The sequence below is a fragment of the Rhipicephalus microplus genome, chromosome X, assembly GCF_043290135.1.
Source record: "Rhipicephalus microplus isolate Deutch F79 chromosome X, USDA_Rmic, whole genome shotgun sequence".
Classification (NCBI taxonomy): Eukaryota; Metazoa; Arthropoda; class Arachnida; order Ixodida; family Ixodidae; genus Rhipicephalus; species Rhipicephalus microplus.
In genome coordinates, this window is record NC_134710.1 from 69,750,943 (window position 1) to 69,776,387 (window position 25,445).

General features: G+C 43.1%; 2 protein-coding genes and 1 long non-coding RNA gene across 3 annotated transcripts in view; 1 reads left to right on the forward strand and 2 right to left on the reverse strand.

Moving 5' to 3' along the window:
• LOC119176664 (uncharacterized) overlaps positions 1–25,445 on the reverse strand; it is a 119,087-nt gene that overhangs the window by 31,420 nt on the left and 62,222 nt on the right. The gene's annotated exons all lie outside the window — the stretch shown is intronic.
• Positions 4,543–6,078, forward strand: LOC142775607 (uncharacterized). Its single transcript, XM_075877112.1, has 3 exons — positions 4,543–4,956; positions 5,242–5,511; positions 5,710–6,078. Exons 1-3 carry the CDS (start codon positions 4,674–4,676, stop codon positions 5,754–5,756), a joined length of 600 nt encoding a protein of 199 aa, XP_075733227.1. The 5' UTR covers positions 4,543–4,673; the 3' UTR covers positions 5,757–6,078.
• On the reverse strand, positions 8,013–14,005 carry LOC119175925 (uncharacterized). Its single transcript, XR_005110375.2, has 3 exons — positions 13,710–14,005; positions 12,698–12,838; positions 8,013–8,160 (listed from the first exon to the last, which is right to left on the reverse strand). It is a non-coding gene; the product is annotated as an uncharacterized LOC119175925 (long non-coding RNA).

Consider the following 25,445-nt stretch of genomic DNA (forward strand, 5'->3'; position numbering starts at 1 on the left):
GTGCGTATGAAGCCGTATGTGAGTGACTGCCTGCACGTTAAAAAAATACTGTGGGTCTGAATCAGCATCGGGGCGATGCTCTTATAAGGAGGGGCAAGTGACACGTGTTCATATGAAAAAGAACGGTGATAGGAATGTTTAGTAGATTCCCGCTAGTGGGTCCGGTGGTTTTTCGGGACGACAACGAAGCAGGCATCTTGCTGTACAGCTGATCCTGAATACGCTCTTTTCGCTGCCGTAAGCTGCTGTCATCTTTTGTTCGCGTTGCACTGCGACAATATAATCAAAAGTGCCTTCCTTCTCATACCTGATCTACAATTGCTCAACCTCCGCAATTCGCCCATCGCGCGTACTGCTTTTGTCGCGATGTATTCAATGTGAGGGCACCAATTTAGATGTTCATTATACATAACCCCAAGATATTTCAATGATTGTACTTGTGGGATATATTGAAGCTTGTAAATAGATATGTGCACGGGATCTTTGATAGGAAAAACGAGAATAGCACATTCACCGGTATTCAGGTTCAACATCAATCCATCCAGCCAATGTTCTATTTCATTAAGATATGCTTGCAAGATAGTGTAGAGACAGTGGAAGTCATGTGCCATAGCAAAGAAAGAAATGTCATCGGCATAAACATAGGTTTTCACATCTGGCTGAATGGGATGGTACTAAGCAATATGTTGACCAATACGGGGGAAAGTACTGACCCCTGAGGTACACCTCGGGTTTGCTTGTGCTTACAGGAAGAGAAACCGCCTTGATAACAATTGAATTCCCTTCTACTTAAAAATTCCGTCACCCATGCTACTATATAAGGTGGAAGTCCATGACTCCATAACTGATTAGTCAAGATAGGATACTCTACACTATAGTATGCTTTACATATGTCTGACGTTACTAAAGCCGCAAACTGCTTTTTGTGACGGGCAATATGAATACGATTTTCCAGATCTACATGTACATGCCAGATGGAATATCCAGATCTAAAGCCAATTTGGGAAGAACTCAACAGTTGTTTCTCATTGATAAACCTAATTATACGACCATGAAGTACCCTTTCAATAAGGTTTGCTACATTAGATGTTAAGGCTATCGGTCATATGTTGTCTAAATTATAGTCTGCCCCCTGTTTCTTAAGCAATGGTATAATTTTCGCAATCTTCCATTCAGCAGAAATCCATGCTTTTCTAAGCCAATAATCGACGAGGCCTAAAGGATCGTTCGGATATTCCCTGTGTAGTGTTTTTAGCATTGTATTTGTTATTACATCGGGGCCTGGTGCTGCATTTGGCAATCTTTCCATAGCCTGATTTAATTCGGAAGTCGATATTTCTGTGTAGTCATAGATAGATGTTGTGTAAGCCGAATTGGAATGACGCGTTGAAAACCTGTTTTTTTATCTTTCAGCCAATTGATTTTATGATTGCTGTAGTTCTTGTGAGGTGTGAACTACTGAGTCAACGTTTCCTGGTATAGGGGTCTTCTTCCTACTACGAAGGAAATTGAATAAAGCACGTTTGTTATTCGATTTAGACAGGTACTCGAAATGTTCTTCTTCATGTTGCTCTTTCGCTCGCGATGCAGTGCGTTTAAATGTTGCCGCAATGAAGTGATAATGCTTCAAATTTTTTGGACTCTGATCACATATAAGTCTTTTCCATGCAGCTTTTCTTCTTCTATAGTCTCGTGTGCACTCATTATTCCACCATCTACTAGGTTGGGCACTTTTGGTTGACGCTGAAGCAATTACAAATTCTGAAGTGCTCTTGAAGATTTTTAAAGCGAAACAGACATTTCTGCCGAGATACTCATTGTGACCAGTGAACACTGCCCTAATATTTGAACGCAAGCAGTCTTTAATTTTTTTTGTAATTCATCAATGTTTTCTCTGTCCTTTGAATAGATTTCACAGCACATGAGATTTCAAAGTATATAGGAAAATGGTGACTGTTTGAAGAGAAATCAATTGTTTTCCGAGACTTTATTGAAACACTCGAGCTGCAAAACGTAAGATCTAATACCGATCGTGTCTGTCCGTTAATAAATGTAGGCTGTCTATCATTTAGGCAGGTAAGGTTTTTATTAATCCTCCAACCCCACAGAAGAGTACCAGAAGGGTCTGTTTGAAATCCGCACGAAACATGATGTGAGTTGAAATCACCAGTCAGAAGGAAATCCTTCTTGCCATTAGCTAAGGTAGTATCTAATTGTTGAGTATTATGCGAACCCGTTGGAAAATATGCGTTTATAAGTGAAAAAGGGCGGTGCCCTGGCAGACAGAGGTCTATTGCCAAAATTTCACAGTCTGAGGACATATGCTGAAAAGCTATGCTCGCTGTGCGGCAAAATTTATCCGAGACTATAGATAGTATAATTAGACCACCTCCTAGCGATGAACAGTCTAGCCGAAATGCTGTAAAATTGTTTACATAATAATTCTTAGCCAGGTTTCTTGTAATAAGATTATATCTGGATATAATTGAATAATTAAGCAAAGTAAGTCAGTAGAAGCAGAGATCAAAGACCTACAATTCCACTGTACTACTTTCAAGGTATCTATGTTGACTAGCGAAACACTTCAGCAACGGCAGCTTCTAAAATACTCTCTTTGATTAGTGCACTGGCATTTTCGTTGCCCTTTTTAGGTTTTGAATTTGTGCAAGGAGATTTTACAGGAGATCCAGTGCGCTTCTGACGCCTGAAATCTTGGCATACGTCCACTTCATTCTGATCCTCCGCGTGGGTCGACGTGGAAGGTACAGACAAAACTGGGGTTTTTTCCTCTTGGCGTTGCCGCTGTGTGGCTAAATTCGGCATCTCCTCCGCTGCGCATGGTGCCGACTTGGCTATCGGTACTGTTACTGCAGAGACCAGCAGTGTCATCTGTGAGCAAAACGCTTGAGAGATACACTCACTTACGCTCGTAACTATGTGTTCCACCGCTTTCGACATCGCCTTTTCTACTGCAGCTTCGATAAGATTCAGAATCTTCTCACTTAGTTGTTCGTGCCTCGAAGTGACTCCGGCATATCCAAAGGCCGTATCCTTCACAACTGTTATTGCTTCTCGCCGCGAGCAACGACGTCTGTCCATGATTTCTAGCAGTTGCGCTTCACTGGACCTTGCAGTGCAGTTCAGGTAATCGGCCGCCTGATTTCCTGCACAGATGCAGCACTTTTCTGTTTCGGCATTGCACTTCTTCAATGGATGGGCATCGCCACAGATGCGACAACGTGAATTTGATTTACAACCCCCTACACTGTGACCAAAGCACCAACAGTTTTGACAGTGGAGAGGACGAGAAGCGAGGCGTTCGACTCTGAAAATGAGTGGCCATATTTTCAACTCGGCTGGACAGGAAGTGCCGGCAAATATAGCAATAACCGACTCAGTGGGGACTTTCTCACCGTCAACTAATCGGTTGCACTGGTACACAGCTATGACCCCAGCATTAGACAGCGTTTCCAGAGTCTCAGTGGGCGTTAATCTAGAGTCGACTCCTCGTACTATTCCCTTAGTGCACTCTAAATGAGGCGGGATAAACGCACTCACCGGAACCGAAGCAAATGTCTTGTACTTTAGGATGTCAGAAACGCATGAAGGATCTGACAATCTGCATACTAAACCACCTCTTCAGAACTGACGAACATCACTTATCAGCTGGAAGTGCGGCGTCATGGCCTGCAACTCCGCCTGGATCGCCTTCGGGTTGTTGAGCCTAATAAATCCACCACTCGAGGGCACCAGCGCAACAGGGATTCTGCCAACACCAATGCGGAAAAAATATTACAATGGCAAGTCATCATTAGGCAAGGAGGCTGACCAAGGGCTGTGCCCTTGGCCAGGAGACAAATTAGACATTAGCTATAATTCGATTGTTTCACAAGTAATGTGCAACGTCAGCTGGTCTCAACAGGTCAAATTCACCCAAGGCTCAGCCAAACCACCGTCCAAAAGAGTACGAAGGAAAGCAGGAACGTTCAACTGCGCAGTTCCTGAGAACACGTCTTTGGCTTCCAGCCAGTCAGCCGAAGTTCGACGATGATGATGATGATTATGATGATGATGATGAGCCTTCAGCTTTGCTGGCAGTCGCCCACAAAGGGGCATAAGGTCAAGAACCGGGCGGCAGGATCATCAAGTGTGCTAAGTCAGGCATTCAGGTAGTCTCGTAGCCGTAAATAATAATAACAATAGACTAACAAGGTAATCTTTCTGTTGCCATTATGTACGCACACACGGCTGAGTAAACCTTTCTGTGGCTATAACCTAATGTAATCCCTCCGAAGGATAAAATTACTTCCACGTTTATTTTTAAACCTAGCTCCTCAATTCGTTCGACCAGGTATCTTTTCCTTTGATAAGAATATCGTTGACAGAAAAAAAAGAAATGATCTATTGATTCTGATTCCTTGCAAAAGAGACATAACGAAGATGCTGTTAGTCCAGCCGACGTTCCTAAGGAGGCTTCGCTCAAGTCTCTAGTCTTTTTCTTCTGCTTTTCGTCGTCGATCACGCTGCGTGGAGGAACAACGACGAAGACCGCGGACACGAGCACGGAGCACGGAGCCACGCTGGGAGCAGGGTATGACGTCGCGCCTCGTTCGATCACGCCAGGAGGGCTAATCAGGAAACGCGTCGTCATCACCGACTGCAATGCGGGAGCTATGCCACTGGCTACACTGAAAGTGGAGTGTGCGGCTTTTCCCGAAGGAGCAGTGCTCGTAGCGGGATTGCTTCCAGACAAGGTGCTCTATTGCATGGCGACTCGTATGGCGAAGCAAGCTGATCACACTGCGAGAAAACAGTGTCCACTGGCGGAGCCAAGCTTGATCAACCGAGGCAACGCGATATACTGCATGGCGGCCACCGCACTGTGGTTGACTGACGGCGACATCAGAGGAGCGAGTGCGATGTGGATGCCTCACGCAAGAAACCTCTGTGAAAAAGGTGAGCACTTTTATGAATGTAATCAATGAAAAGCAGTAACCTATGAAGCAACAATTCGAACTGTTGAAAATGATGTATTTGAGGAAGTTAGCTAGATAAGCATTGTCAGCTGCTATATTGTTCTAAATTATGCGCCAGATAATATACACGGCCCTTCACGTCGGGAAAGCTCACATACTTTGCAAGCGCGTCCTTTTTCAAGTGTCCACCTCGATCTCTTGCACATTGTATTGGTGTCGCTAGTGATGAAAAGAAGTTTTTAATACTTCGCATCAATTTGTTCAGGGAGTCCGCCACCTTTGGTCAATCAAGTGTCCTCCTCCTGTGCCCAACCATGCACTTGCTTCCGTCTACATCGAGTCATGGCAACTCGTATGGTGAAGGAAGCTGATCACACAGCGAGACATCAGCGTGCACTGGCGGAGCGAAGCTCGATCGATGACCGAGGCTACGCGATTTCCTGCATGGCGGCCACCACACTGCGGGAGACCGACGGTGACTTCAGAGGAGCGAATGCGATGTGGATGCCTCACGCAAGAAACCTCTGTAAAAAAGGTGAGCACTTTTATGAATGTAATCAAAGAAAAGCAGTAATCTATGAAGCAACAATTAGAACTGTTGAACCCTTCACGCTGGGCAAGCGCACATACTTTGCAAGCGCGTCCTTTTTCAAGTGTCCACCTCCATCTCTTGCACATTGTATTTTTGTAGAGTTGAAAAGAAGTTTTTAATACTTCGCATCAATATGTTCAGGGAGTCTACCACCTTTGGTCAAGCAAGTGTCCTGCTCCTGTGCCTAACCATGCGCTTGCTTTCGTCTACATCGAGTCTACCGGACCAAGCGCAGTCTTCTAGCCCCCCCAAAGAGGTCGTAAACAAGAAAATAGTTCTAGTGAACTTGAGTTTCACAGGCTCTACGAGCAGGTACTCGTCGTTAAAAGTCCACGTCAACCAGGGCACACTGCGCTGTAGTGAACTGCGTTGTGAAACACCTCATTTTCCAATTGTCAAGAACGACCCGAGTATCCAATTGATTTGTATGGCCAGTGTCTTCGAAGTATAAATACTCAACGTTTTTCAATATTGTTAATAAAATATGATTGAAGCCTCATTCGGGTTTTATAATTTGCAACAGTGTTGGCGGCATGTTTCTCACGCTTTCTACTACTTCTCACAATAATTAAGCAATTGAGATTTTTCCTTGTTTTTCTTGCATTACCTCCAGTGGCGTTAACCCATTGTGTTTACGGATAAGTAGCCCATATTTCGAAATTTGAAATACACTAGGCCTGCAGGTAGTGGCTCTCAAGCTACGATATAATCAGTGAATAACAGCGGACACGGTGGGTCAGCTTTAAGGGTGCTCAACATCTGGCCTGAAGTATGGGGGTGGATCCTGACCGAAGCGGTCACATTTTGCCGGAGGAGAGCGCAGAGGCTCGTGGCGTTACTGTGAGATGTGCATGAAATTGTCCGAAACTCTCCACCATGACGTAGTCGCTTTGGGATAAACCACATGAGTCAACCGTAAGTTAAATTTAAACCACAGAGTTCAATTTGGTCATGCAGGTCATTTCAGAGTCATGTGCGGCAATGCCAACTTCTGAACATGCATACTACATAAACGTTGACAGCGCATCAGACAAAACTGTTGACATGATAATAAATTAGCGAGCTGTGCATACCAAAGAATCGCATGACGTTGAACATTGCAGATAACGCCAGGTGGTCAAAACTAAGCCTGAGTCCCAAACAACGACGTGCATTATAGAGCATCGTGGGTTTGGAACAGAAGAACTGCATTATTTTTGCGAGTTTGCAGTTTAGAACCATTTTTATCAGGCAGGACTCTGTGAGAAATTTACAATCAATTGAGGCTACGCCAATTCTCTTTAACGCAAACTTTTTCGAGGTAGACGGGTGTTTTCGCATTTCATCTTCACCGAATAGCGGCTGCCATGACCAAGAGCAGAACCCATGCCATCGAGCTCTTATGGCATCCTTTATATGACACTTCACAAAACACTGCAGTGGGTATTCATATTTCTCTCTTTTAAAATTCCTACAAAATAATTTGAATTGCATGCATCTCCTTCTGCTCTATGGGTAACTAACTGCATAGTTAATCAGGCAAAATTATCAATAGTAGATGGTAAACTCTGATGTGAGTGCTTTTCCTGAGGCCATATTTTGCCCCAGCTTGAGCACTACAACAGCAATACATGGATTGCTCATGAGTTGAGGTGAAATGACTTTATTTGGTCCTGGAGGACCCCGATCAGACACCCCCCATAAAGAGAGGGCAAAGAGGAGTCCACTGAAGTTGCTGGCTGTGCCCACACCGGTACTGACAGACCATGGCTTTTCGCCAGTTCGTAGGCCTCCTGTACTTCCGAAAGCTGAACTGAGAGATCATAGCTTCTAAAGGCCCTCTTCAAGTTTTTTGTTTGGTGCTAAACTTGGCGCTACGTAACACCAGGCACTGTCAGAGCCTTTGAAGGAGTGTCCAATTATTTGTGAAACATCATCCTCTATATACACTGCAAAAAATATTTTCCTTGATTATGTAAAAAGGCGTAGGTAACATGCTGCCAGCAACTTCCATAAAGGAAAATATTAGACCACAAGTATTGTAGAACACATGGAACGTACGGCCCGTTTATCTCTCAAAGAGAACTCTGTAATGAAGAAATAAAGTAATGGCTGCAACAGAATGACAGCTGCTTCGTACGGCCCTTTCTCACACATTATTCATAATACCAATGCTACATATAGGCAAATAACAAACGTGTTTCCATTAGATTCATCTTGATGCACACGTAATAAGTAGACTTATCTTCTGCAAGTACAAAGTCATTCAAAATTTCCTAGGGCACTATTCTAACTAATCTTTGGCAGAAACCAGGGAACTTTTGCCTGGACCTGCACAAGCTAAAAAATTTACGAAGTGAATTCAAATGTTTAAAAACCAACAAGGACAAGTTTCCTCTTCACTGAAATCGAATTTTATTTTCCCATGACCTTAAAACGAAATACAGCACAGACATTCTACAAACTGTGTGAACAAAAATTGTCAAAAATTGATTTTATTCAGCATCTTTGTATCTGGAATTTATAATACAAAGAAGGAATATCATAACTTCCAGACACCCATAAGCACCTCTGTTGTTTTCGCATTGTAACAGTATAGCACTCACTTCTTTTCTGAAAAAGAGGGAAAAGGTTTTGTAGCCACTACCACACCATGTGAGTAGAGAGCAAAAAAACAGTGCGAGCACTATTATTAGTTTATTTTGTTTCAAGACTCCTAACAGACCTTGTTAGTGGCACTGGGTTGCAGCACAAAAATAAGTGTTCGCACATAATATTATTACATATCATACAGAGTGAAATGGTTGAAAGGACACACAACTTCATAAACACACCAGAATATTGGTCAGCAATATTTGTAGAGGCAAAAAAGGCAAAGGAGTAATTCAACGTATTCCACAATACAACAATTAGGGTCATGCCATTCCAAATCACCAACAGTTTTTTTAACCATCATGGATATGGCAGAAAAAATTTTCACATGTTTCATGAGTGCAAAATTTGTCCTAGTCATTTAATTTCATTGCCGGAAATTGTCCTCCCTATTTTTAGTACGGCACTATTTATAGCCTGTAGTATGGCACAGTGTGGTAAAAGTTGTCAAACAACAATTCTTTCAAATATGTTTTGGAATACACTTAATAAATGGCATTTCTGGCAAGGTAATGAAGTGATCTAAGTAAGAATAATGACTTACTTATGTATATCAATTCTTTGAGAGCTTTTTTCACAAGCAATATTGAATAATGTTGCCAAGTTTGGATTTTTCCACTGGAACATGGCAAATACTGACACAAATAAAATATGTGTTGGTGACCAGCAGTTTGATATGCTACAAATTAAAGAAAATTGAAAGCAATGTTCACACTGAAGTTTAGCAGATAGTCTGAAAAAATGGTGAATTTCATTCCTTTTTCGGAACAGTTCTGTATTGAGCATCAAAAAGCTTGCCTTGATGGTCGGACAAAAATATGAACAACACTTCACTTCAAAGCTCTATGAACTAGCTAAATATCGTTGAAGTCACTAAAGAGTATTCTCTTTAGAACTTGAGAAGTATTTTTTTTTTATGTAGCTCCAGCAGCTTCATGCCAAATAACTCAAGCGGCATGAAGCACTCGCAAGAGCGATTTTCAGCAAAATTCCACAGACCTGTACCACAGAGGTACAGACAGCAAGCTTGATGTGGAGCAATTGAAATAGGAATGGGGCTATCATTTGCATTCGATTGCCATGAGAGGTGTGCTACAATGAATGTGGCCAGTGTTGAGACCCGTAACGTAGCAAAAAAAATTTTTTTTCGCGTGGGGGCGGTGTGTGAGGAGAAGGCAATGTCGGTCACACTTTATGTACATTCGTGGGTATTTCTACGTGCGAACGTAGGTATGCACGCGTAAAAAAAAAATCACAGTATACCCACGAATTGAATGATGATGTGTGGGTCGAAGCTTAAGAGGGTTTTATCGGTAAACTATGAATTCGTCTGTTTGTCTCTGACTCATACTAGTGCCTTCTACTGAGTCATCCATAAACTAGGCAGTCACAAACTGATCACAGTAGAAGAACAAACCCATGCCTTTACGATAAAAAATACCTGAACTGCGCAGGGGGGGGGGGGGGGGAAGAGAGTTAAGCAGCTCCTCCTGCCTTCCTGGCTACGCCAGTGGTGATGACTCCCAGATGAGCCATCAAGCCATTAAAAAGTATACAGTACGCAATACTCCCTAAGGCATAACATAAATGAGACTCTCGGCTTAGCTACCAGTTCTTAATATAAAGTTGTTTTTTCGCTTCTGTATTCATAAGACAGGCTTTGGGCCTCGGGAAGTAGGATGCTCTCCTGACAGCTAGAAAAATAAGAAACGCTTGTTTTAGGATAGCGTTTATCAGTATACTGCATCAATGCTACTAGTATGCTATAAGACATATGTACTGAATATGACTAAATATTTTTATCAAGTGTATAAAACGCACCAACTGCATATGCAGAAGTCCCAAGGAAACTCGGATTTCTGACTTTATATCTGTAAAGCTGCATGGCTTATCCGTATGTCACCACACTGATCCCAGTCCTTGTAGCACCCCTCTGTAGTCAATGTAATGAAGATGGTAACCCCTTTCCCGTTTAAATTGCTCTGTAGAAAGCACCAAATTTGCTCTCTGTATCCCAGGTCAGTGGGATTCTGCTGAAGATTGCCCTTGCAAGTGTGTAATGTCACTTGAATATGTAGGCAAAAAGCTGGTGCAGATACATCATTAAAAAAAATATTTTTCAAATTTAAAAATTATTACCCTCTAGTAACTTCAACTATAAATAGCTTGTACATAGAGCTTTAAAATGAAATATTGTGCATATCTTTAGTCCGATTATCAAGGCAAGTTTTTGGTGCTGAATACAGAGCTCTTCCTAAATAAAGTGACAATTGTTTTCAGACTATCTGCTATAACATCAGTGCCTAAATTATTTTTAATTTGTAGCATGTTGACAGGCCACCAGTACATACATTATTTGTGTCCTTGGAACTTCCCATGTTCCCGGAGAACAATCCCAACTTTGGCAAAATTATTCAATATTGCTCGTAGAAAAATCCCTCAAAAAATTGATATACATAAGTAAGTCATTATTTTGAAGTCAGATAACTAATATAAATGTCTTTTATCGAGTGCATTCCAAAAACGGCTTTTGAAAAAAATTATTGCTTGATGACTTTTAACTCACTTGGCCAATAATAAATGGGGAGGAAAATTTTTGGCAACAAAAATAAATGACTAGGACGAGTTTCGCACTTTGAGAAACATGTGAAAGTTTTATCACCCATACTCATGATGGTCGGAAAAACGCTAGACGATTTGGCAAGGAATGACTCATTATAGATAACACCAACAGATATACAGGGTGTTTCAAGAAATGTGTCAAATATTTTTTGAAAATTAGTAAAAAGAGGTATTTGCGTGCTACATGCGGCATTGCCTTCCTGTGGCAGAAGACATCTTCAGATAGATACAGACATTATTTATGGCAGTAGTAATAGAAAGTAGCACAATTAAATACTTAACCTGTGGTAAAAGCCGGGAATTGCAACTCATGATTACGGAGTTAGACAAGGAGAGCAGAAAGGTGGGTCTTGAAATTAATCTGCAAAAAACGAAAGTAATATACAACAACCTTGGAAGAGAGCAGCGCTTCGAGATAGGTAATAGTGCACTTCATGTTGTAAAAGACAATGTCTACTTAGGACAGGTAATTACCGCGGAGTTGAATCACGAGATTGAAGTAACTAGAAGAATAAGAACAGGGTGGAGCACATTTGGCAAGCACTCTCAAATTATGACAGGTAGATTTCCACTATCCCTCAAGAGGAAGATATATAACAGCTGTATCTTGCCGATACGTAGCTACGGAGCAGAAACCTGGAGACTTACAAAGAGGGTTCAGCTTGAATTGAGGACGACGCAGCAAGCAATGGAAAGAAAAATGGTAGGTGTAACCTTAAGAGACGAGAAGAGAGCAGAGTGGATTAGGGAACAAATGGGGGTTAAGGATATCATAGTTGAAATCACGAAGAGAAAATGGACATGGGCCGGACAAGTAGTGCATAGACAGGATAACCACTGGTCATTAAGGGCAACTCACTGGATTCCCAGAGAATGCAAGCGAGTTAGGGGGAGATAGAAGGTTAGGTGGGCAGATGAGATTAAGAAGTTTGCGGGTATAAATTGGCAGCAGCAAGCACAGGACCGGGTTAACTGGCGGAACATGGGAGAGGCCTATGTTCTGCAATGGACGTAGTTAGGTTGATGATGACGATAATGAAAAGCCGGTCAGGTCTAATGGGCAAATTGAACCCCTTCCTACAAATAGTCCGTTGCTAGATTAAAATTTGAGAAAAGCAGCTACTGGTAATCACCGCAGAGCGGTGCATAGCTGGCAAAACCTAAACCGACACGCCAAACACTGCATTTAACATTCACTTCAACAATGCCCTCAATGACAACACTGTTTCTCTTGCACTTAGGGAGAAGAATAAGTGAGCGTCGACAAGTGGGCACGAAGCAAAGTGTCTAAATCGACGGTTCATAACGGCGAGAGAAACAGTATTGTCATGAAGGCGTTGTCGAAATTGATGGTAGATATGGTGGCTGGTGCATCTGTTTTCTATTCCCCAACCTAATTAGCTAGATTGCATCGCTACACGGTGATTACCAGTGGCTGCTTTTGCGAAATTTCAAAGTGACTATGAACTTTTTGTAAGGAGCACTTGAATTCGGCCATTTGACTCTACCAGCTACTATCACAGGTAAAAAAAGTAATTGTCATGATTCCTATAGTTACTGCCATAATTAATGTTCGTACACATTTGAAAATTTCTTCTGTCAAAGGAAAAGTAACTCCACAACTAGCAAGCAAGTACCTCCTTTCTCTAATTTTTAAAGAGTATTGGACACATTTCTTGAAAAATCCTGTATTTCATACACATGCAGGTACTGCGAGGTAAAAACAAAGTGTATCAGAAACAAACAAGAAGAAATAACGAACTCATAAAGAAACAGCCCCGTAGCCCGAAATGTTTTTTTTTGGGTGGGAGGGGCGGATGTTGATGGCTATGAAAAATGACTGTCTTCATTACTTATGCTCAGTAGGACAACCTACAACATGTGAATCTCGGTGGGGGACAGACCCCTGGGGCACCCTTCTTGCTACAGGCCTCCACTAATCACACTTTCTTGGAATGCACCAGATGTCACGTAAGCAGAAGTAATGTTGTCATTTTCAACAGATGCAAGTGGAGTTCTGCACAAAAGAAAGTCTTCAATCTAAGCAAGCACATCAAGAGGAATGTTTTGCTGTATTGGTAAAATATGTAGTGAGAAACTCTATCAAGAGCTTTAGAAAAATACAGAAATATGCGTCGACCTGAGAGCCCATGTCAAGTAACAAATGTGTACAGTTAAAAAGGCCAGTAAGTCCAGTGTCAAATGATGAAACTTACTAAAGCTGCACTGATAATTGAAAATAATGTTACGAACTCCCACCTAGGGGCCTTGCCTTGCAACAGGAAAGCTGCTACTCTTCACACATTAAGCTTCGTAATTGTTATACAAGTTGGCAATAATGGGTCTGATCTTACTAGTTGAAAAGTGGCCCAAACATGTGCTCTGAAAATCAAAGGTATAGTTGCTGACCTTTTATACAAACCTCTTCATCGCATTGCCACTCATCCCACTGAAACAATGTTAAACTACGAACGCAAATTTGGATGCCCTTGTGGGTGCTGTTTAGATTTTTCGAACTCTAGCTGACTAATTTGGTATGCTGTCAAACACAGTAACAAGATAAAAGATGTTTACAATACTCTTGCTAGGTTGCCAGCCCTAAATGTTTGCACTTATTATGGCTCTGAGGTTACCAGTGTATATTCAACACAAAAATTACAACTGCGGGTCTCAAAGGTAAACTTTTGAAGGCTATGTTTTGAATGTCTAATGTCGAAAGCAAATTTCAAACCAGATAACGACAACAAAGTAAACATCATCTACATGGTGCAGGTTTGTTTCACACTCGCAAATGTGGAAGAACATTAACAATGAATATGAAATTTTGACTGTAGCACTATAGCCTCATGAAATGAAGATATGGGTGTGCATATGAGCTGCTTGATCACCTGTCACTTTTCCATGTTACTGGACTGAGAACGCTGAACCGCCCAGAATCGGCAGTGGGGGATGCAGCGAAAATTATGGTGCTTGAGACTTTTCTGGTAATGTGGTGACACAAATTCCTGCAACATCAGGATACCATGATGCTTGTGGCATAATCAGTCATAGAGAATAAATAGTGAGTGTGACATTGTAACAGCTGTGTTATGGCCTCATGACATAAATGATGCGACATGCTTGCCCAATACGATGTCAAACGTTTTTCATCTGTGACTTGTGTGCATACCTGCACACTACTGCCTGTGGTATGTGGGTATGACCCACATGTGATTCACTTCCTATGTTAACCCAGAAACAGCAAGAATCCACTTTGGAAATCTCTGAGTGAGCATTAAGGAAACAGTACAACAGAACATCTGTTGCCAATAGCAGCAGCTTCACAACGAGTGAAAAATTTCAATGAAAAGATACAGTAAATACCATAGTTGTGGCTGCATTTGAACCTTAGAGTTCCAGGTGGTGTACATAACCACACTAGTGGTTGTAAATGCTCCAGAAAAGACTAATCAGGCATCGTATTGGAGAAATGTCGAGTGTTTGCAATGTTGGCTATCCTCGTTAAAAACAATGTAATAAACAAACATATCTACTCATATAGCTCAACAAGCTACAATGAAGCGCTGTTTTACCTGGCAGAAATTACGATATGCACATCATCGCACCGTGGCATGCACCTGATTTCGATAAACCTGAAGTGAGTGCTCTTAAAAGCACAGATGTGAGTGCAGGCATAATATTACACCATCAGCTACTCCTGAGGCATCAGTGCAATGGACATATCTGGTAGGCCCTTGATATGCTGACAGCTACTAAGTTTACAATCCCGGCGTTGACAATCCCGAACACTGTTGGCATAGAGTAATGCAACTGCTACAGACGAGTAATCAGAGCGCAATGAAATGTCACGCTCGAACTGTAAACACGACGAACACAATCAATCGGCGATTTCCGTAAAATGCTGCATTTTCTGCTCTCAGTACGGACTCCATCTCAGAAAAAGCATGCATGATACAAGCCGCGCGAAACCGACATCGACAAAGGAGCACTGCGTTTATGGCCTCGACTTTACTCGAAGCAGCCTGATCTCAGATATTGCGTAGGTACTACACGACACAGATCATTAGTGGAATGAGCTGCAACCCAAACGGCGAATAAATGAGCAGTTAGGCACTCACCTTGAAGATGCAGACAGGATAAAAAAAAAAAAAAAGCAGCGCCAGCCGGGTCCCGTTTCTTGTGCGAGTCCTAGCCGTTGAGGAGAGGAGTCGGGCTAGTGACTAGAGTAGTGACTGCCGATGGCTGAGTGACGATGGCGATGCGCCCGCCGCGGTCGAATGGTTTCTCTTGCCGCGATGCCCGCCTAAACTGCCGTTTCGGAACAAATACAGTTTCGTAAACAAACGTGGTGCAGAACACGTCATTGCGATGGATGCGGGGATGGTATGTGACGGCCATTTTAGTATAAATTTCTGGAGATCATCCATATTGCATATGATTACTTTCGTTTATTTTTTGTTGACAAAGGAGATACTTGTTTTTTGCACTATTCAGCAAAACATAATTGGTAAACCTGTGTTGAATCCATGATATTCACGAAGTGGCGAAGTCTGTGATTCTTAAATGTATGCTGTATTCTTGATGTTCGCGAAGGATTGGAGTGTGGTTATTTCTTGAACGCTATGTCCGCTTTTATGTCCGTAAATACGTGCCATTTTTGCAGTGTATTTGCACCTTCAGTATTGTCATTAAACGTGCTTGAGACAGGAATGAAACAGCTTATACTTGAGCATGTAGAGTGCGAAAACTAGTTTCTTCACCTTACTTTTCACAAAACTGAAAGTGACACCTGGTCATTTGTATATCTATCGTCACACACTATCAGTGAACATTGGTGTTTTATTATATTTAGGCACTATAGCATATTCACTTTCATATCATGAATACTTACAAATTGAGAAAAACAAGGAGAAAGAATTGCTCTCAGAGATGGCTAATGCTGCTCAAGGCAAACACGACTAATCACGTGTGGCACGAGGCTCGACGCCACGTTGCGCGTGTTTAAGGCGTCTGGGGAACCAATCAGAAAACGAGTTGTCAGCGCTGACTGCGACGACGAAACCAGGCTGCCACAGGAGCTCTCAGTTGCCATTCCATCTCTTTGAAGAAGACGGTAGAGAAAGTGCTTCCAGACAAGGTGGAGTGGGGGATGACGAGTACGCGATGGCGCAGCAAACCTATATAAGACGCCGCGATTGGACGACTTCGACAGGCGCAGCAAGGCTTGGCAAGCCAAGGCCACGCGGTTTCTGGCACGGCGGTCCCCCAAGAGACAACCATGCGCGACCACATCCAGGCCAACATCGGAGGAGCCAATGCGATGTGGAACGTCTGGTGCGAGATGCCCCCGTGAAGCAGGTTAGCCCCGTTATCTATCTTATTAACGTGAATAACTAACATATGACGCGATTGTGCCAACTTTTGAATCAGTGAGCTTTGAGAAAGCAGACATGCTACGATTCGATGTTTGAGCAACGCATAATTAATGTTCATTCAAGCTTCGCTGCTGCTTTGAAGCACAGCGCCCAATATTGCATGCCATATCTCCTTTTCTGAAAACTTCGTCTCCGTCGCTTTTGCATATATTCTGGGAGTGTTGGTAATAAATAAACGTACTCTTAACACCATGCAGGAACTCGTGATAAGAGTGCATGACTACGCCTTGTTCAGCAAGCGGAGTGCTTCTTTGTACTACCAAGTGTTTGCCTGTGTCTACATTGATCCTACACGATCCACAGCAGCCACAATCACCGGAGGAAGACTTGGAAGGAGGAAGTAGTTCAAGCAAGCTCACTTTCACGGCCTCAGCAGGACCGTTGTCAAGACAAGGATTCACTCGCCTGAGAGGGAATCCTATGCTGCGTTGAACGGTCTTTCACATACGCCCTGTATTGCGTTTTCGCCAGCCATCTCATGTTCTGAACCATTTGCATGGCCAGTAAGGCTATAATGTTTTAGAATATTGTTAATAAAGTTTTATTGAAGCGTCATTTTCGTCCTACGGTATTGAAGCATCAAGAAAACTTCGTTTGGGCTTTGTGGGTGCGTAATTGTCAAGGTGAAGAGTTCAACGCAAATCAGCGTGGAAAACAATGAGATGACGCAGCACCAGTGCTTATCTCATCCCTTTGCAGTCTGTGCTTATTTTTTGCCAAAGTCTACACCTAAGCAGTGCTCACGTGAAGCTTCCTGTTCATATCTTAATGATAGGTTGCTGTAGCACTGTGGAATATTCGGTGGTTCTGGTAGCGACTTAATTTGACGTTGTGTTGTGTTAAAATCAAGCCAGACAATTTTCGCTTTTCTCAGCTGAATAAAACAGCCCCAGAAATACACGAAATGCAAAAAAAAAATAATTACGGGACCCTAAAGTTTGACGTTTAGGAGCTGAACTCGATAGCGATCTTCTGTTCCTAATTCAAATCATGCAGTTTCCTAAATATAGACCAGAGGGAACTTTGGCGCTAGTGTCTATGGGAGCTTTCACACATGGTGCTTTAGGTAGCACAGGCTTTCGATCTTTTAAGCTGGAAAGTGCCAAGGAAAGAATCTATGATAATACTCGGGGTAGTTCTCTACTGTTTGAGGCCAGGACGGGGGTATTGCGAACCAAAACCTATCGGGCCAAATACGAAGGGGTAGACATGGTATGCAGTGCATGTGGAGAGGAGGAGGAAACTGCCGAACACTTGATAATGTTCTGTAAAGGGCTTCACCCTGTAGTTAAGGATGGTGGCGCAGAGTTTTTCAAAGTACAGTCGTTTAGGGACAGTGAGGTCAAAATAGGCTTTAAGCGGGTAGAAATAACTAGAAGGAGGTTATCTGATTCGTGGCTAAAGTCAAGGCACGAGTGAAAATAAATTCTTATCAGCAAAGTACCGGTCCTCAACTTCACTAATTAAAGGAAAAAAAGGTTAAATCAAGATGTTGGTTCACTAAGTATTACGGCTAGGTTGCATTAGCCACCGCCTGATCTAAAGGGTACAGCCACATCAATCCATCCATCCGTCCATCGTATTATGGGTAGGGCATGTATTTCCCTTATAGTCTCCGTACTTTACGTTTCTTTTGGCTTCCCGCGGTTTGAAGGAGTTTGTCGCGAAACAACTATCAGCAAATGTTCAGCAGTTGCGCTTCACCACCCTAAACTTTTAGGCTTACCACTTCAAATCGGCTCACAAAGTAGAAAATGATTTGTTCTTTCCTTCGAAACAAAACCAAAACACAGGAATAAACGAAGCCACAAATGCGTTTGCCACTGGCAACACGAAGACAAGGAAAATTGATTTCACAACTATGATTCCCATGGTCACTGAACGATCGTAGCACCATGCAGTGTCCCCTCTAGTTAAATTCAGGAAACTCTATGCTTCAAATACTTAGGACATGACACCTATTTGAACTTGTGCATTCACTATGTTGCCTTAAAGAAACAGGTGCAGTAGCGCGTGTGTGTGCCATTTCTAGTGGGTAACTGGCTTTAAACCACGAAGTCCTATATGATAATCACATGTTCTCACACCTTATTGCAACGAATACTTGAACCATAGAGTTCACTAAAATTAAATAGAATAGGCACTGAAGCTATGATCTTTCAGCGACCATGGGAATGATGGGTAGTACACGGACTCGCCTAGTTTTTGTGGGTGGTGAATCGCACTTGTGGCTTTGTTAAAACCGGACGTCTAGTTCCCTTCAGAAATGACCCATCTATGAGGTATGGGTGTTGCGTTTTTTGAAATGGTTATGCAATAACAGACATAATGTTCAATTTTCCCCTGCAACCATATTCACTTTCCCAGCCCTTGTGGAGCTGAATTTCGTAATTGCGGATTGTGCTACACTCTTCCATTTCAAGTATTTAAGCGAAAAGGGTAGCGCTTGTGGACATGTACAGTCAGAAGTTACAGGTAGACGCAGGTGGAACCACTACAGTTGCTTTAGGTCGCTTCACCAGAACCCCTGCTAAGCTGACTACGGGGCACACCGGCTGAGAGCCAAACAGTCTGACCGTTCCCACGGGAAAACCATGGGAAAACCTCTGGTGGCCAAGCCGTATGACAGCACCCCAACAGGTTGTCACTCTCGCTAGTTGAGGGCCCTCTCCTAATTAAAAAGGGGTGGGGGCAATTTATTTTTTGGGGCGGAGTTCCATCAATGAAACGCGCATGATTGGACCCATGTAGAGGTCTCTTGTCCCCAAGGAAGAGAGCGAGGGGACACGAGGGGGATTTAAGCGCAGGTTTTTGCCCTGCTAGGCAGTCTAGTCGCTGACCAATATGGTTTAGAAACAGATCAACAAGTATCTCTTCTAGAAGTCTTTAGTGTGGCTCTGTATCGGCTGGCCACCTAAACTTAGCCGTTCGTCTAGTTGTGACGCGATATTAACGTCTGCAACGTAGACATCGGGACTTCGCCTCGAGTTAGCTCAACCTGCCCGAGGTCACCTGCAAGCACTAGCCTCCCGGAGCCACCAGCGTTGCAACACCGCCGACATCGCAGTCGTGCCAGAACTCTCTTCGACTTCTCGCATCCGATCGTCGGAGACGCAACGCTGCCGGTCATCACACATATGCCTTCACCTGTTTATATCTTCGAACTTTCTCCTCCGTAGTTCTATTGTTGTTAGTTTGTGTAGTTTGTAATAGTTCTCTCTCGTAAGCTGATTTATTGTTTTTATATGTATTTTTTGTATCAAGTGTTGATGTATTTTGTTAGTTGTATTGAAGTGTTGTACTAGATCCCGTGTGCTGCAATATCACTAGAGTATAGTTTGTTTTGTTTTCTCACGTCTCTGATCTCTTCACTGTCTCTGCTTGCGTACGGAACGAACTAACCTGCTGTCATTACCGTCACCGACTTCGCGCTGGCGACGCTAGAGTGGCAACTTGTAACAAAGGATCAATAAAACATTGTTTAGGCTTTGTTGGTGCGTATTTTCAAGGTGAAGAGCTCAGCGCAAATCACGCTAGTGTCTATGGGAGCTGCCACACATGGCACTTTAGAGAGCATGAGTATCATGGGTAGGGCGTGGATTTGCCTAGTTTTTGTACTTTACGTTCCTTTTAACTTTCCGTGGTTTGAAGGAGTTTGTCGGGAAACAACAGTCGGCAAATGTTCAGCAGTTGCGCTTCACCACCCTAAACTTTTAGGCTTACCACTTCAGCTCGGATCAAAAAGTAGAAAATGGTTTGTTCTTTCTTTCGAAACAAAACCAAAGCACAGGAATAAACGAAGCCACAAATGCGAAGCCACAAAGTTTCGTAGTCTTCGTGTTGCCACCGGCAACACGAAGACTATATGAAAATCGATTTCACACACTTGATTCCCATGGTCACTGAATGATCGAAGCCCCAGTGTCTCCTCTAGCTAAATTTAGGTAAACCCTATGCTTCAAATACTTGAGGGATGACACCTTTTAGAACTTGGAATGCAATCAATGCATGGCCCTAAAAAGCAACAGGCGCAGTATCTAAAGCGTGTGTGCTTTTTGTAGTGGGTTACTGGCTTTAAACTATGAAGTCATTATGATAATCACATGTTCTCACACCTGATTGTAATGAATGCTTGTACCCTAGACTTTTCTAAAATAACTAGAACGAACTCTGGCACTGTGCTCTTTCAGCGACCATAGGAATGGTGGGTAGTGCACAGATTTGCTTCGTACTTGTGGGTGACAAATCGCACTTGTGGCTTCGTTAAAACCAGACGTCTAGTTCCCTTCAGCGATGACCCATGTATAAGATATTGGAGTTGTGTTCTTTCCAACGGCTATAGATTTTTGACACTCTTTTCAATTGCACCTTTCAACCATCTTCAGTTTCACAGCCTTTGTGGGGCTGAATTTCGTAACTATGGATTGTACTACATTCTTTCTCTTTCAAGCATTTAAAAGAAAAGGGTAGTGCTTGTGGACACGGGCAGCCAGAAGTCACGCAAACACGCTGGCGGAACCGTTATAATTGCTTTAGGTGGCTTCACCAGAACCTCTGCTGTGGGGAGAAATTCACCAGACATTCTTTCATAGATCTGAACGGACCCCTCAACAGCCTCTGAATATACGGAAAACGAGCGTGTTATACTTTCCTGGCGTTTCAGCGCGCTTTATGACGGGAGAAGTGGTATTCACGTGACATATATGTGGCAAAAACTGTCAATTAGTCTATATAGGAGGAATAACAGATGCGGATTATCTCCTCGTTGCTTTACCGCGCAATCACCGAGACGTTCTGAATTCCTTGTCTTGCATCAGCGTCGCAATAGAAATTTACACACGACAGAAGCAGCTGTGATAACACGACGACCGAATTCCATATACTGCTAATTGCATCTGCCACAAGTTATCGCAGTCGCTATAGAAGAAGCACTTCCGCGAATAAAGCACTAAGAAGAACGCATGTGTAAGAGACGACATGGCGATGCGTGTCGTTCGATGTGAAGTGTGATACAGGCACGCGGCGGTCTCACATTAAGTATATAACCTCAAAGCGATTTTCAATCTTTGTTCGATGCAGCCATTAATACGAAATACTGAAATACTACGCACACCATGTGTTCATTATGCGGCATTTTGATAGTTTCACATTAATATTTTATTTCACACGCCAAATAAGTGTCGTTTTTGCAACAAAAGAAACTACAGAGTATGTTTTATTATTTTATATGTTCTGGTAATAGAGTTAGGTGATGCGTTGTTTTTTGCGTTGTGTTATACCTACAGAACAGGGATGGTTAAAATAAGTCAAGGTCGCAGCATAGCTGTATAGTCCTAAATGATAGATGTATTCAGCCTCTAAAACTCCTTGGTAGCTATACCGAAAATGTTGATCAGAGCAACAGAGGAACCTAGCAAATTGGGTGCGCTGCTTCAGATTTCAAGGACGAGCTTTGGAGAATGTCTTTGGAGGTATTTATTGGGTCTATTCTCCACATTTGATATCAAACCCAAAATTGAGCACAGACTGTGGGATGCAGTTTACAAACTAAGCCATGTTTGGCTGCTAACCGAAGGGCCATTGAACTTCCAGTCCGAGTGAATGAGCTACTCTATTTTGCCATTGAACACAAGAAAAGTGATGCTGGGGGAAACACGACGCGAAGTTGTCTAAACCGCGTGTATTTAGCAGACAAAAAAAGAATGATTTCGATTTGTAGTTCAATTTGAAGAGGAAGAAGTGAATGAAAGAAGCCCGTAGCTTCATTTCGCTCACTTAATTCAGTTATTATCTTGAGTTTGGGATCTTTTTACAGTGTGTGCGGTGGGTGGACTGTCTCCAGAGTGGCAGCTAAACATCGGTGAGTCGGAGTTTCACTACGCATCGCGATCAGAATTGTCCCTTAGCGGGCCCGTGCCTCATACCTGGCAAATCCCGGGTATGGGGGACAACGAGATGCCGCTAGCGCCAAGTGGAGCACCACTTATCCATCCCGCTCGACTTCAAGCTGCTGCAGGCTCAGCAACAATATTGACGTCCCATACAGAGAACAGCGAGGCCTCGCAGTGTAAGAAGAGGCGTACAGAGGAGGAAGAAGAGGTTGACATCGATGACGCTACATCGACGTACTCCCTTAATGACATGACAGAAATGGATACAGAAGCACCCAAGGAAGACGAGGGAGCTTACATGGTGGTCACCCATCACAAGAACCGAGCTACGGGGATACCGGTGGTGTTCAGACCAATCGCTGCCGAGGACTCCTTCTGGAAAGTGAATCCCAATCGCATGGCATCTGAGATAATCTCTGCTATCAATGAGAAAGTGACATCCTCAAGAATCAACAGAGACGGAAGTTTTTGTGTTGAAGTACGGTCTTTGTACTCGGCAAACAAGTTGCTGCTGATCAAGAGTCGGGCTGGATTGTCTGTACATGTGATGATGCCTGTCTTACATGAAGACCCTAGCAAAGATAAGAGATGTTCGACTCGAATACAGTGATTATGACCTACTGGAATATCTTAAAGATGCTGGAGTAATCTCAGTCACATGACAAAAGAGATGGGCAAGAAATGAAGATGGAAGTGCCACAATGCAGCCCATACGTAATGTAATACTCCAGTTTAGACATGACATGCCATTGCAAAAAAAAAGTTGCTCTCGGCTTTACGGTTCAGACTGTCGAGGGATACATTGAGCCAGTGGTAAGGTGTTACAAGTGCCAGCGATATGGGCATAAGGCTAAGACTTGCAGGGGAACCAAGAGATGCAAGGTATGTGTGGGCGTACATGATTACAAAGAATGCACCTCGAAGCGTCACCCTAAGTGTGCCAACTGTGCTGGACCACATCCGGCGTCGTTGTCAGGCTGCTCTCGAAACCGTTTGGCATCAGCGGCACAAAGAGAGAGAATTGTAAAAGGGTACCATAAGATACAAAGAGGTCCAGCACCCAATGCGGATATAGTCGAAGATGTTCCTGCGGCACAAAGAAATGCAAAACAGTGGCGCCACGACTCTTACTCGGAAGTATTGAAGCGCTCAGCACCAAAACATCGCGTTGGCAAAGAAGTCCGGGCCAAGGAACATGCTGAAGTGGAACTTTCTGCCAGGCCAGACACAGCCAAGGAGCCACTGACTACCAAAGAGAAGGGTCAAAGCAGCTTGCTGAGGAAGAATTCTTCAAGAAATGCGATCTCGGCGGAGACAGCCGGAAACAAGCAAGTCATTTTGTGAATAATCTTTGTGGCTCTTAAAGCAATTCTACGATCCCTGCCACAAGCAGGTTCTTTACCACAGGTGAAATTGCTGCTAGATGTTGAGCATCTTCTCTTGTCGTAATCATGGCTACCGGACTATCTAACTGGTACAAAAGAAGCGCAATATTCTAGTGGAACTGCAACGGCTTGCAGAATAAGAGTGGAGATTTTCGGAAATCCGTCGCTCAGCACGGGTTTACGATTTTGTGTACTTCCCAAACAAGAGTATTTACTAACTTTCGCTTGTCCAATTATGTGGTGTACCAAGCAGAACGTCCTGCTGCAAAAAGCAGAGTGATGTTGTGTGTGAGACGTGATATTCCGTCGACACTTGTGGCTACTTCAAAAACAGATGCACCGGAATTTGTTAGATGCAAGGTGAAGTTTCGTAACATTACTGTAACTGTAGATAGTGTTTACGTGCACCCTCAAGCAAACGTTTCATACGCAGAGTTGGCTGCATTGTGTAGATCTGACCATGATCCCATAAATATATGTGGTGATTTTAACGCGCACCATGAATTGTGGGGTAGTGAGCGTTGTAGTGTAAGGGGATCTGCTATAGTAAAAATATGCGAAGATTATGGTTACACTATACTAAATAATGGTTCTCCGACGTTTCTATGGGGGCATAACTACTGCAGCGTACTGGACATCACTGTGTGCTCCTCTGAATTAGCGGCTGGAGCAGACTGGACTGCAGACGCTGATACAAGAGGAAGTGACCACTTGCCAGTATTCATATATCACCCAAAGTTGAAGAAAACGAGAAATAACCGCACAACAAGAATTACAAATTGGGCAATCTTTCGAGAACTACAAAGACAAAATCTTGAACCTTGTTCTGACGCAGAAACGTATGCATTGAAGATAAAAAAATTTCTAACAAAAGCAACTCGTGCTGTACCCATTCCAGATAGGTATTCGGGTGTTGACGCTGAGTATGAGAGGCTTCGGGCAATACGACGCCGATCTGAAAGAAGATATCGCAGGTTGGGTAATTTAGAAGATTTCAAGGTTGCACAGAAAGTACATTCTGCAATGCATAACCAACTGCAGAAGCTTTCAACCAAAATATGGCAAGATTTATGTGTCTCACTTTCTCCATTTACCTCGGCGCCTCAACTGTGGAACATGGTACGCGCCCTCCGACAGCCAGTAGTCCACTCGAGACCACAACAGGCTCTAGCGCTGTCTCGAGGAGTTAGCGAACGTGTGATTGCCGAAAAATTTTGCGATCTTATACAGAGAAATAAAGAGACTGCCCAAACTAGCGAATATAAATCCTCAGCAGAATCAGCTTCGGCGGTTGTAACAAAGTTCTCTGCGATCAGTTCATCAGATCTGGATGACAGCTTCACACCAGAGGAGCTTCAATATGTGCTGTCTTCAGTAAAACGAACAAGTTCACCAGGAACAGATGGAGTTACATACGCTGCTCTTGCTAATTTGTGCAAAAAAGGAAAATTACACCTGTTGGACATCTATAATAAAAGTTGGCAAGAAGAAAAAGTTCCGGAAAGTTGGAAGATATCAAAAGTAGTGCCGTTGCTAAAGCCAGGGAAGAGCCCTATGCAGTTGCACTCGTTTAGGCCGGTTAGTTTGATGAGTTGTTTTTAAAAAGTGATGGAAAAAATGATCAATGAACGAATTTTATGGTGGCAAGACATGAAAAAACTACTACCAGAAAGCATAGCCGGCTTCAGAAGAGGTAGATGCACAATGGACTGCATTCTGTATTTGGTCACAGATGTGGAAAACTAACGAACGCAAGGAAACATCACTGTAGCTGTATTCCTTGATGTCCACCGAGCATACGACACAGTGAGTCACGTTCACGTTCTGGAAGGCCTGGCGTTACAGGGATTCAAGGGCAAGATACTGCGTTGGATCGCTGACTTCCTGAAGCACCGGAAAATTTTTGTACTTAC